The 12,989-nt window shown below is 38.3% G+C and overlaps 1 protein-coding gene across 4 annotated transcripts in view; it reads right to left on the bottom strand.

Annotated features, from left to right (window-relative positions):
• The window catches only part of DYNC2H1 (dynein cytoplasmic 2 heavy chain 1), a 342,439-nt gene that overhangs the window by 208,406 nt on the left and 121,044 nt on the right, over positions 1–12,989 (bottom strand). For all 4 annotated transcript variants that reach the window (XR_006193953.1, XR_006193954.1, XM_042906646.1 and 1 more), the window contains exons 61-63: positions 10,750–10,876; positions 1,951–2,092; positions 1,286–1,395 (exon numbers count right to left, since the gene is read on the bottom strand). Coding sequence is in view for 2 of the 4 variants with exons in the window: in XM_042906646.1 (XP_042762580.1) it covers positions 1,286–1,395; positions 1,951–2,092; positions 10,750–10,876 (379 nt within the window). In the remaining 2 variants the exon portion in view is untranslated. The remainder of the gene's footprint in view (positions 1–1,285; positions 1,396–1,950; positions 2,093–10,749; positions 10,877–12,989) is intronic.

The raw sequence follows: 12,989 nt of genomic DNA, 5'->3' as shown, positions 1-12,989 counted from the left end.
ATAGACACTTCTCTAAAGAAGACATCCGGAGGGCCAACAGGCACATGAAAAGATGCTCAACGTCGCTCCTCATCAGGGAAATACAAATCAAAACCACACTCAGATATCACCTCACACCAGTCAGAGTGGCCAAAATGAACAAATCAGGAGACTATAGATGCTGGAGAGGATGTGGAGAAACGGGAACCCTCTTGCACTGTTGGTGGGAATGCAAACTGGGGCAGCCTCTCTGGAAAACAGTGTGGAGGTTCCTCAAAAAATTAAAAATAGACCTATCCTATGACCCAGCAGTAGCACTGCTAGGAATTTACCCTAGGGATCCAGGAATGCTGACGCATAGGGGCACTTGTAGCCCAATGTTTACAGCAGCACTCTCGACAATAGCCAAATTATGGAAAGAGCCTAAATGTCCATCAACTGATGAATGGATAAAGAAATTGTGGTTTATATACACAATGGAGTACTACCTGGCAATGAGAAAGAATGAAATATGGCCCTTTGTAGCAACGTGGATGGAACTGGAGAGTGTGATGCTAAGTGAAATAAGCCATACAGAGAAAGACAGATACCATATGTTTTCACTCTTATGTGGATCCTGAGAAACTTAACAGAAACCAAAGGGGGAGGGGAAGGAAAAAAAAAAAAAAAAAGAGGTTAGAGTGGGAGAGAGCCAAAACATAAGAGACTCTTAAAAACTGAGAACAAACTGAGGGTTGATGGGGGGTGGGAGGGAGCGGAGGGTGGGTGATGGGTATTGAGGAGGGCACCTTTTGGGATGAGCGCTGGGTGTTGTATGAAAACCAATTTGACAATAAATTTCATATATTGAAGAAAAAAAAAGAAATATACATTATCTGAAAGAATTATTTTCAAAAAATGCATATCACCATCTCTTATAACCCAAAACTTATCTTATCTTCACTTTGTATAACTTTGTTTTGCAAAACAAAATAAAAATGTAAAATCATATACTGTAGATGAGGAAACTATATAACCAGGTGAACTGGGTACCCCTAAATTATTTATATTACAATTAGGGAGTTCAATTTAGAACTTTTTGTCATCAAGATAATACCGCTTTATACTTTTCTATTAAGGTAAAAAGTAAATTATACCAAAAATTATAGATTCACCAACTGAATCCTAAGAGGATTTTCATTACCAAAATACCTTCACTTTAAGGTTACGAAAAAAATACCGAAAGCCTAAGAACTTGAACAAAGCACTTCCTGGGGCGAGCTTCCGAAGGAATAATTCTAATGAGAAATTAAAATTGATTACTTACCTGTAAGATCACAAGAGCATTTTCTATGGAAAGGTCATCTGATGGTAGGCCTTCACTTTTCCAAATTAACTGCTCACTTTCAGTACAAAGAAATCTCCTTAGATCAAATTCTGAAAAGATATTAATATCTCACTACAGTGATCATGGACTTGACAAAGGAAAGGGAACAAAACTATTTAAAATACACTAAAACAAAAGTCGCAGAATTATCCTTAATCCATTCCTCCCCCTTTAGCACCAAAAGCTAAGGGTGGCAGGGGAGGAGTTTAAAACAGAAAGTACAAAGGAATGAAAGTCAGTTAAATTATATTTCTTGTATATTTAATAAACATTTCACAACTATAATAATTTGTGAAAACCACAACAGTCACAAGGAATGTTGGAATTCCTACATCCCATTTTATGATATGCAATTATTGTGAAAATCAATGTATTAAAATATTTAAATGCATTCATACATTACCAAAAACACCCCACGCTCTCAGTTTCAGAGAGTCATTTCAGGAATGTAAGATCATTGTAACAAAACAATTCAGAGAACAATTGTAGAATTGAGCAAATCTGAAGATTTGGTTTCTTTTAGCTTCTAGAACATTTTTCTCATTTATCAAAAAATACAGTTTTAGTATATTGAAATTTCAAAACATGAATGACTAAGTACAAACTTTCAAGACAAGCTGACTTGGTCCATTCTTCCAAGCAGGTTTTTCTCAGACCCTCAGGAGCAGCAGAAAGATAGGTAATGAAGGCGGCGGCCAGCTGAGCCCTCTTAGGAAGAGTAGCTAATTCCTCTGTTATCTCTGCAACCTGCACAAGAAAAGAGAGAGCAGGGGCGGGGATGGGGGGATGGATATGTTCTAAAACGTGAAAAGCATGACAGCTTCATAAATTAGAGTTTTGACTGTAGAAAAAAAAAATCATTTGCCTGTTTAAAGTAATAACCCCTGTTGTGCATATAATTGTGAAAATGTAAAAATAGCCACAAGATCTCAGACCCTGCTGAAATTTTTAAAATGTATGAAATACCAACATTATTTGTAGAGATGAACATATTTTGTCATTGAAAGTTCATAATGGTTCCTATGAAGCAGAACTTTTATCCCAATTACAGTTAAAAACTGTGAATTAGCATCACTTTGGAAACTACAACTAAGTACACAGAGTAAGAGCAAAGGTACAAAACAAAATTTTAAAAATGCATGGAGATGCCTTAGTTAAAAGCACAGTGTGACTGCAGCATAGATGTGAGCAAGCAAAGTAGCAACGCAGAAAAGGTGGAAAGAGAGAGGCAGAGCGGGCTTGCCATGCACACAATGGAGCTTCTGCTGTAACCCGGGGCGGTAATGAACCACTGCAAGTGTTCAAACAGGGCAGACAGGGATAGAATGAGACTGGGTTTACAAAGATTATTCAGCTGACAAATGAGGAACCAACCAATTTAAGGGTCAGATAGGAGGGGGACAAGTTAGAGGAGAATTTAGGTAAATAAACAGACAAACAAACAAACAAACTGGCACTAAAGACAGAAGACAAATTTGAAGGATATTTGCAAGTGGACATGACAAGCAAACAAGGAAATCTAACAGAGAGATTACTCGTAGTTAAACACAATCATTAATCAAAAAACTCCTAACAAGGGCACCTGGGTGGCTCAGTGGGTTAAGCAACAGACTTTGGCTCAAGTCATGATCTCGTGTCTCTGTGTGAGTTCAAGCTCCACATCAGGCTCTCTCTGGTCATCACAGAGGCTGGAGCCTGCTTTGGATCCTCTGTCCCCCTCTCTCTCTGCATCTCCCCTGCTCATGCTCTTGCTCTCTCTCAAAAATAAACCGACGTTAAAAAAAAAAATTCTCAACAAAAGTCCAGGACTTCATGGCTTCACAGGTAAATTCTACCGAACATCTAAGAGTTAATACCTATTTTTCTCATATTATGTTAAGTGAAATAAGTCAGTAGGAGAAACAGAAATACTGTATGATTTCACTTATATGTGGCATCTAAAAAACAAATGAATAGACGAAAAGCAGATTCAGCCCCACAAACACAGAGAACAAACTGATGATTTAGGGGATGGACGGAATGGGTGAATGGGGGGCAGGAGATACAGGATTCCAGTTAGGGAAGGAATAATTCATGAAAATAAATGGCACAACACAGGGAATCATAGTCAATGATATTGTGATTGCACTGCATGGTGACAAATGTAGCTGCACATGTGCTGAGCACAGCGTAATGTGTAGAGCTGTTGAATCACTATGCTGTATATACCTGAAACTAACTTAACATTGTAGGTCAACTATACTCAAATAAAAAATTATAAAAAAACAAACAAAAATAGACTGCTCACCTCAAAGTATTTCAAAAAAATAGAGAGGAAGGAAAGCATCCAAATTCATTCTAGGAGGCCAGCATTACCCTGACACCAAAACCAGACAAAAACGTAACAAACAATAAATAAAAAAATAAATAAAACTACAGGCCACTATCTCTGATGAACAAAGATGCAAAAATTCTCAAATAGCAAAACAAATTCGACAGTACAACTTAAAAAAATCCCTTACCATGTTCAAATGGGATTTACTCCAGTAATGCAAGAGTGCTTCAATATTTGAAAATCAATGTGACACATATTAACAAGAAGGGTAAAAGCTACAGGATGATCGCAATAGACACAGAAAAATCATCTGACAAAATACAACACCCATTCATGATAAAAACTTTCAACAAAGTGGGTTTAGAGAGAACATACCTCAAGATAAATAAAGCTGTTAATGAAAACACACAGCCAACATCATACACAAGGGTGAAAAACTGAAAGCTTTTCCTCTAAGACCAGGAAGAAGACAAGGATGCCCACTCTCAACACTTAGATTCAATATAGTATTAGAAGTTGTAGCCACAGCAATCAGACAAGAAAAAAATACATAAAAGCCATCCAAAATGGTAAGGAAGAAGTAAAATTTGCACTATTTGCAGATGACATACTATACATAGAAAACCCTAAAGACTCCACCAAAAAATTATCTGATAAATGAATTCAATAATGTTGCAAGATACAAAATTAATGTACAGAAACCTGTTGTATTTCTGTATACTAATAATGAGGTAGCAAAAAGAGAAATCAGGAAAACAATCCCATTTACAATTATACTAAAAAAAAATGCCTAGAAATAAATTTAACCAAGGAAGTAAAAGCCCTACACTGTAAGACACTGATGAAAGAAATTGAAGATGACACCAATGAGAAGATATACCATACTCACTAACTGGAAAAATTATTATCATTGAAATGTCTATACTACCCAAAGCAATCTACAGATTCAGCACAATCCCTATCAAAATACTAATAGCATCTTTCACAGAACTAGAACAAATAATCCTAAAATTGCTAAGGACCCACAAAAAACCTTCAATCACCAAAGCAATCTTGAGAAAAACAAAGCTGGAGATCTCACCATCCTAGATTTCATTGTATGACATTAACCTATAGTAATCAAACAGTATGATATTGGCAAAATAATATGCACACAAATCAATGGAAGAGAACACAGAGATCAGAAATAAACCCACACGGGGGCGCCTGGGTGGCTCAGTCAGTTAAGCATCCGACTTCAGCTCAGGTCACGATCTCGCGGTCCATGAGTTCGAGCCCCGCGTCGGGCTCTGGGCTGATGGCTCAGAGCCTGGAGCCTGCTTCCGATTCTGTGTCTCCTTCTCTCTCTGCCCCTCCCCCATTCATGCTCTGTCTCTCTCTGTCTCAAAAATAAATAAACGTTAAAAAAAATTTTTTTAAATAAAAAAAAAAAGAAATAAACCCACACGTATATCACGTATATCACCAATTAATTTATGAGAAAGGAGGCAAGAATATACAATGAGTAAACGATGCTGGGGAAGCTGAAGAGCTAAATGCAAAAGAATAAAACTGGACCACTTTCTAACATCATACCCCAAAATAAAGTGCATTAAAGACCTAAACGGGAGACATGAAACCATAAAACTCCTAGAAGAAAACAGGCAGTAATCTCTTGGATGTCAACCATAGCAACATTTTGCTAGATAGGTTTCCTCGGGTGAGGGAAACAAAAGCAAAAATAAACTAATGGCACTACATGAAACTAAACTGCTTTTACACAGCAAAGAAACCATCAACAATAGACAAAGGCTGAATGGGAGAAGATATCTGCAAATGACATAGCCAATAAGGTGTTAGCATCCAAAATACCTAAAGAATTAATACAACTCAATACCAAAAAATCCTAATAATCCAATTTAAAAATGGGGAGAAGACCTAAAGAGACATTTTCCCAAAAAAAGACATCCAGATGGCCAACAAACACATGAAAAGATGCTCAACATTACTCATCATCAGGGAAATGCAAATCAAAAGCACATGAGATCTAACCTCACACCTGTTAGAATGGTTAGTAACAAAAGGCAAGTAGTAACAACTGTTGGCAATGTAAAGAGAAAGGAATCCTCTTGCATTCTTGGTGGGAATATATATGGTGCAGCCACTGTGGAGAACAGTATGGAAATTCCTCATAAAATTAAAAAGAGAAATACCATATGGTCCAATAATCCCACTTCTGGTATTTACCCAAAGAAAACAAAAACACTACTTTAAAAGATAAATGAATCCTTAGGTTCACTGCAGCATTATATACAGTAGCCAAGATATGGAAGCAACCTAAGTGTCTATCAATAGATAGATAAAGAAGATGAATGGATATGGGCACCTGGGTGGCTCAGTCGGTTGAGCATCCGACCACGGCTCAGGTCATGATCTCAGAGTTCATGGGTTCAAGCCCCACAATGGGCTCTGTGCTGACAGCTCAGAGTTTGAGGCCTGCTTCAGACTGTCTCTCCCTCTCTCTCTGGCCCTCCCCTGCTCGTGCTCTGTCTCTCCCTCTCTCAAAAATAAATAAACTTTAAAAAAAAAAAAGAAGATAAATGGATAAAGAAGAGATCAAAGATGGCAGTGGAGTAGGAGGAACCCAGGCTCATCTTGTGCCTCAAACACAACTAGATAACTATCAAATCATCTTAAATACTCAAAAATCGACCTGAAGACTAACAGAACAACCCAACAACCAAAAGCAGAGAAGAAGCCACAATGAAGAAAGTATAAAGTGTGGAGACGTGGTTTGGGGGAGAAACGGACTGCAGATGCTGTGGACAGGAAGGAGCCATGGTCACAGAGAAGGGCAACAGAGAGAGAGAGAGGCACACACAGGGGAATGCACAAGGAGAACGATTCCACAAAGCCAGTGGCTTGGAAAACAAGAGGGGCAGATTTTCATGAGTTCTTGCCACCATCAGGGTTTAAAGCCTGTAGTTTCAAAGGTCAGAGGGCCTGGCTGGGATGAAGCCCATAAGAGTTACCTGGGGAGAAGGCAGGCAAACAACCTGGAGGCAGACAGCATGGAAACAGGATCTGAAAAATGCCTGGGGCACACAGGGCTTCCCTGTGAGGCAGCATTCTAGGAGACACCTCTCCCTCCCAGGGGACTAAGGACCTAGCTGGTGGCCTTCCCTCCCCTGCTTCTCAGCATCGACAGAAAGCCACCTGCGGTAAACAGCACAGCGCCCACACCAGTTTGCCTCAATCTCAATGTGGGGGGCCCCTTCCTCAGAGACAAACAGAAACCCCCACCCACACCATGTCTCCAAACCAGAGTGTTCTACAGGGGTTCAGTTCTGGTGGAGGTGGTGACAGGTCTCATTTCATAAGCAGAACAGAGCAAGCATAGTTAAAACTCTCCACATTCAGGCCACGGACCAAACACTGACCACAGCAGGCTAGGAGAGCACCTGCAGATGACTGGCCTGGAGGACAGAGCAGCCAAAACACAACAGCGGAGCACACGCAGCACATACTGAAGACAATTTCTTAAGTGCCAGGCCCTGGGGACTACATGACCTTTCTTCATAAGGCCATTGCCTTCAAGAGCAGGATATATACTTTTCAGACACACAGAATAAGGCAAAGACTTAGACATAATACCAAGATGGAGGAATTTATCCCACATGAAAGAACAAGATAAGGCCATAGCCAGCTATCTGACAGAAACAGATAGAAGTAACATACCAGATGGAGAATTTAAAGCAACAATCCTAAGGATAGTCACTGGACTTGAGAGAAGAACAGAAGAAATTAGGGAGACACTTACCATGGAGGTAAGAGAATTAAAAAAGAAGTAGAGATGCAGAATGCAATAAATGAGGCTGGAAATGGACTTCATGCAATGAACACAGGCTGGAAGAAGCAGAGGAATGAATTAATGACCTGTAAGATGAAATAATGTAAAATAATGAAGCTGAACAAAAGAAAGAAGAATTACGGAATAGTAAAATAGACTTAGGGAACTCAGTGTCTCCATCAAATATAATGGCACTCATATTATAGGAGTCCCAGAAGAGAGAGAGAAGGGGACAGAAAATTTATTTTGAGAAATAATAGCAGAAAATTTCCCTAATCTGGAGAAGAAAACAGACACCCAGATCCAGGAGGCAGTAAAAACTCCCATAAAAATCAACAAAAGCAGGCCAACACCAAAACATATTCTAATTAAATTTTCAAACTATAGTGGTAAAGAAAAAAAATCTTAAAAGCAGCAAGACAAAAGAAGCCCTTAAGTTAAAAGGGAAGACCCATAAGGCTAGCTGGAGATTTCTCAACAGAAACTGGGGAAGACAGAATGGAGTGGCATGATATATTCCAAGTGCATAATGGAGAAAATCCACAGCCAAGAATGCTCTATACAGCAAAGCTATCTTTCAGAATAGAAGGAGAGATAAAGAGTTTCCCAGACAAACAAAAACTAAAGGAGGTCATGACCTATACCAGCCCTATAAGAAATACTAGAGGGGACTCTTTGAGTGGGAAGGAAAAACCAAAAGTGACAGAGACAACAAAGGAACACAGAAAATCTGCAGAGACAATGACAAGACAAGTAACAAAATGGTAATAAACATGTATCTATCAATAATTACTCTGAATGTAAATAGACTAAACACTCCAATCAAAGACACAGGGTGTCAGAATGGATTAAAAAAAAAAAAAAAAAGAAAGACCTATCTATATGTTGCCTACAAGAGACTCACTTTAGACCTAAAGACACCTGCAGATGGAAAGTAAGGATGTGGAGAAATATTTATCACACAAATGGATGTCAAAAGAAAGTCAGACTGGCAATACTTATGTCATACAAATTCGACTTTGATATTGTATTGTTTTTATCCTGCACCGGCCTCATGAAATGACTGAATGTATTCCCTCTATTCCATTATTTGTAATATTTTGATAAAGATTGTCATTAATTTTTTTTCAAATGTTTGGTACAATTCACCAATGAAACCATGTGGTCTTGGACATTTCTATGCTGGGAGATTTCTGATTCCTAATTAAAGTTTCATTCCGTTTTTTATTTTTATTTTTTGGAAAAATTGGTGATTGCTTTCAATGTTATATGTTATTGTCTATTCAGGTCACTATTATATTTATTTCTGATTTTTCTGTGTTACTTCCTTCCTCCAGTAAATTTCAGTTAATTTTCTTCTTTTTCTAGTTCCTTGTGGTATAAGGTTGTTTACTTGAACTTTTTCTTAATACAAGCAGTTATAGTGTAAATTTCACTTTAACATCTGCTTTTGTGGCATCTCATAGGTTTTGGAATATTGGTTTTTTTGCTTTGACACATATTTTGATTTGCCGCTTGATTTATTTGGCCCACTGCCTGTGCAACAGTGTTATCATTTAATACATCGTAAATATTTAATATTTATGCTGTAGACTTTCCAGCTTTGTTTTGTTATTGATCTTCAGTTTTGTCCAATTGTGGTTGGAAAATAGTAGGATTTCAGTCTTCTTAAGTTTGTAATATTTCTTATGTCTCTTTTTATGTGATTCAACCAGGGGGATTCTTCTGTATGTACTCAAAGAAAATGTGTATTCTATTTTTCATGGATGGAATGTTTTATATGCATCTTTTAGAACCATATATTCTTAAGTGTACTCCAAGTAAAACATGCTCTTGTTGAAAAAAACCAGTAACTTTAACTGAGGGAACTCATTTAAAACAAAGCATATGAGAAAGAAGGTAGACAGGGCCATGGGGGAAATAGGTGAAGGGGACTGGGAGTACACTCCTCATGACAAGCACTGAATGATGATGTACAGAACTGCTGAATTACTGTACTGCATTCCTGAAACTAATATAACATTGTATGCTAACCACACTGAAATTAAAATTAAAAACTTACTATAAAAAAAGAGAATGAATAAAGAAGATACACACACATGCACACACAAGAGAGTATTATGCAGCCATAAAAAAAGAATGGAAAAAATCTTAAAAAAAAGAATGAACTCTGCCCATTTGTGACAACATGGGTGGGGCCTAAGAGTATTATGTTAAGTGAAATAACTCAAAGAAAACAAATTCCATGGGATTTCACTTACATGTGGAATCTAAAAAAAACAAACAAACAAACAAACATACAAAGAAAAAAACAGAAACAGACTCGTGAATACACAGAACTGGTGGTTGCCAGACATGAAGGAGATTAAGAGGTACAAACTCGCAGCTAGAAAATAAGTAAGTCATGGGGATGTGATATACGACATAGGGAACGTAGTCCGTAAGACTGTAATAATTGTGTGGTGACAGATGGTAACTAGATATTTTATAATGTACATAAATGTTGAATCGCTATGTTGAACACCTGAAACTAATATAATATTGTAAGTCAACTGTAATTCAGTAAGAAAATAACTAAAAATAAAATGAAAATGAAGGCTGGACCAAAACAAAAAAACAAAAAACAAACCCCTAACAACTCAGCAGTCTGGAAATACAGCTTTGGTCACCACCATGGCATGGAGGACATTACTGAGACTAGACGAGACAAGCCCAGAACAGGTGCAGGGACAGGGGCTGAGGAAGGGAATGCTGAGGCACTCAAACACTCCAGGGTGAGCACAGGAGGGAATCCCTACAGGAGTAGGGAGGGGTCTAACTGGTTTAAGAAAAACGAACCTATCAACCAAAAAAAATGAGACAACACGGTAACAAAGTCAAAATAACAGATTATTTGTAGAAGGAATCAGTGGCCAGCACTGTCAAATCCTGAGCTTGCTGTCCTGGAAGGTGAAGTTCAGGGTAATCTCTGGAGAGAACTACGACGTTTCCCCTCAAGTCATCGTCACCCCTGCCTTTCCCTCCGTAACATATGCAACCGGAAGAGGAACAGGCCACAATGTCCAAAACCCACTCACATAAAAACATTCTGCTTAAAAATCAACTCACACAATGGCCATTAAAATCTAGGTCATTTATCCTAACCTAGTGGAAAGTTGAGGGATATTTCGCCCCTTTTTTTCTTTTTTTAACAAATACATTACAGATTTTTCTGTGTTTTAAAGGAAGCCTCTTTCTGACCTCTGTCTCTCTCAGACAAACCTGTGCGTTCCATCTTTTGTGCTCTCGGTCAAGCTGATTAATTAGCACTTCTGCAGCTTTAATTGTTTCCTGCGCTCTGCTCACTTCAGCTTCCAGCTTGGCGGCTTCTGAAGTCCTGCTCTGAAATCTAGGAAAACATTAAAATTTAATTAAAGGCCAAGGGGTTTAAGAGAGATTTGACTACATTATCCTTAGATACTAAAGTGAGCTTTTATATAAGAATTTAATTAACGATAATACTGCCAATATTTGTGTTTGAAGTATCATTAACACGAACCGGGAGAACTGAAGCCCTGCTCTTACAGGGCCGCGACGTCCTGCTGCTTGCGGGCCAATTTCTCCATGTGACATTCAGGGCCCTGTCGGAAGACTGACCCGATCTGTCTCTTCAGTTGTACATCATTTGAGGCCAGTCCAGCAACACCACATGTCAATCTCTAGAAATTCTATTCTCCGGAAACACCCTGTCCTCTATCTGCTTCTTCAGGGTGCCCCATGTGCCTGGAATACATTCCAGCCCCTCTTATCCCTACCCCACCCCTCATTCTAACTCCTTGAAATCTCTATTTAACAAAAATATAAATAAAATTTTAAAACTCATTTCAAAAATCCAATTCTCTACCTACGTGCCTGTTTGTCCAAGTTTATAACTGTCCTTTTAAATTATTTTCCTTAAGAAATACTTGTACGAATTTATTATTTTATCAAATAGAACAGTACTATTCCAGATTATTACCCAGTCAGTCCTTCAACAAATATGTAAGTACTTACAAAATGCCCCAGATTGTGACAAATATAAACAAAACAAAACCAAACAAGGGGCACCTGGGTGGCTCACACTGTTAAGCATCCAACTCTTGATTTTGGCTCAGGTCAGGATCTCATGGTTTGTGAGATCGAGCCCCATGTAGGGCTCTGCATTGAGATCACGGAGCCTGCTTGGGATTCTCTCTCTCCCTGTCTCTCTGCTGCTCCCCCGCTAGCACCCATGCACTCTCTCTCTCAAAATAAGTATTTTAAAAGACAAAACAATAAACAGCAACAAAAAAAGCATGTCATGTCTCATGTAATCCTCAGAACCACAGTTCAAAATGAATATTATGATTCTCATCTTACAAAAATGAAGACTTAGACCCCAACAGATTATTTCACATTTCACCAATCATCAGTAGAAGATCTACAATTCATACATGGGTGTGTCTAAGCTCCATGTGGCCAACAGTGCATTTTATCACCTCTCTAAGTGCTCTACATACCTTGTTCTCCTGCACATAGGACTAGACAGAACTGAGGCTTCCAGTATGGTGGCCACTAGCCACATGGGGCTTTTCAAATTTAAATTACTAAAAGCAAACAAAACTTCAAATTCAATTCCTCAGTCGAATTACACACACTGCAGTGCTGGTGGCTACCAGACTGGATAATGCAGGTTACAGAACGTCTCCACCATCTTGTCCAGTTCCATGGTGCAGCCTCACTCTAGCCCTGGGAACACGTACTACATACTCACTCACCTCAACAATTCATTCTGTGGACACAGTTTTACCATAAATGTGGGCTGAATTAAGCCAACTTGCACGTTTCTGTAGAAGTTGTATTAAAATGGCAAATGTCTCCATTTTGTCAGATTAGAATTTAAAATTGAAAGACCATACTCATTTTTCAACTACTCTTTTCTTTGGAAGTATCCCAGAAAAGACTGTCACTCACAACCCAGAGTCAGTTAAATCTTAGGGTTCAAGTAAACGATTATTAACCAGCATGAATTCATTCTTGATAATAACTCTAAAAATGGAAAATTCCTTTCTGTTTCACTTAAAAGCTAATTCTGAAGGTTTTGAAAACAATCCTTCCAAAATATTGATAGTATGACGTAGTGATTAAGAACAGGTACTTTACAGAGTTAGAAAAAAGCAACAATCTAAGGCTAGCTTTGTCATTTAGACTGTTCCACACAGACAAACCTTCCTAATCTGCACAATGAAAGAATACCCACCTCTGAGTCCTAAAAATAGTAAGTATGTAAAGTGCCTAGGGCAATGTCTGACCCCTGTACAAGTGACTAACAAATGGAATCAAAACATCGCTACCACATGCTAACTACTCAATAAATATTTGACAATCGGTTGAATATGAAGCACTAAGGCTGAGCATATGAAACTGAAAGGAATAATCATTTTCCCTACAGCTCTTAGTATCTGGAAAAAAGTGAAGTTTCTTTCATATAACTCTAACACAAA

The sequence above is a fragment of the Panthera leo genome, chromosome D1, assembly GCF_018350215.1.
Source record: "Panthera leo isolate Ple1 chromosome D1, P.leo_Ple1_pat1.1, whole genome shotgun sequence".
Lineage (NCBI taxonomy): Eukaryota > Metazoa > Chordata > Mammalia > Carnivora > Felidae > Panthera > Panthera leo.
Note: the sequence above shows the minus strand (reverse complement) of the source record. Positions and strands in the feature narration are given on the sequence as shown.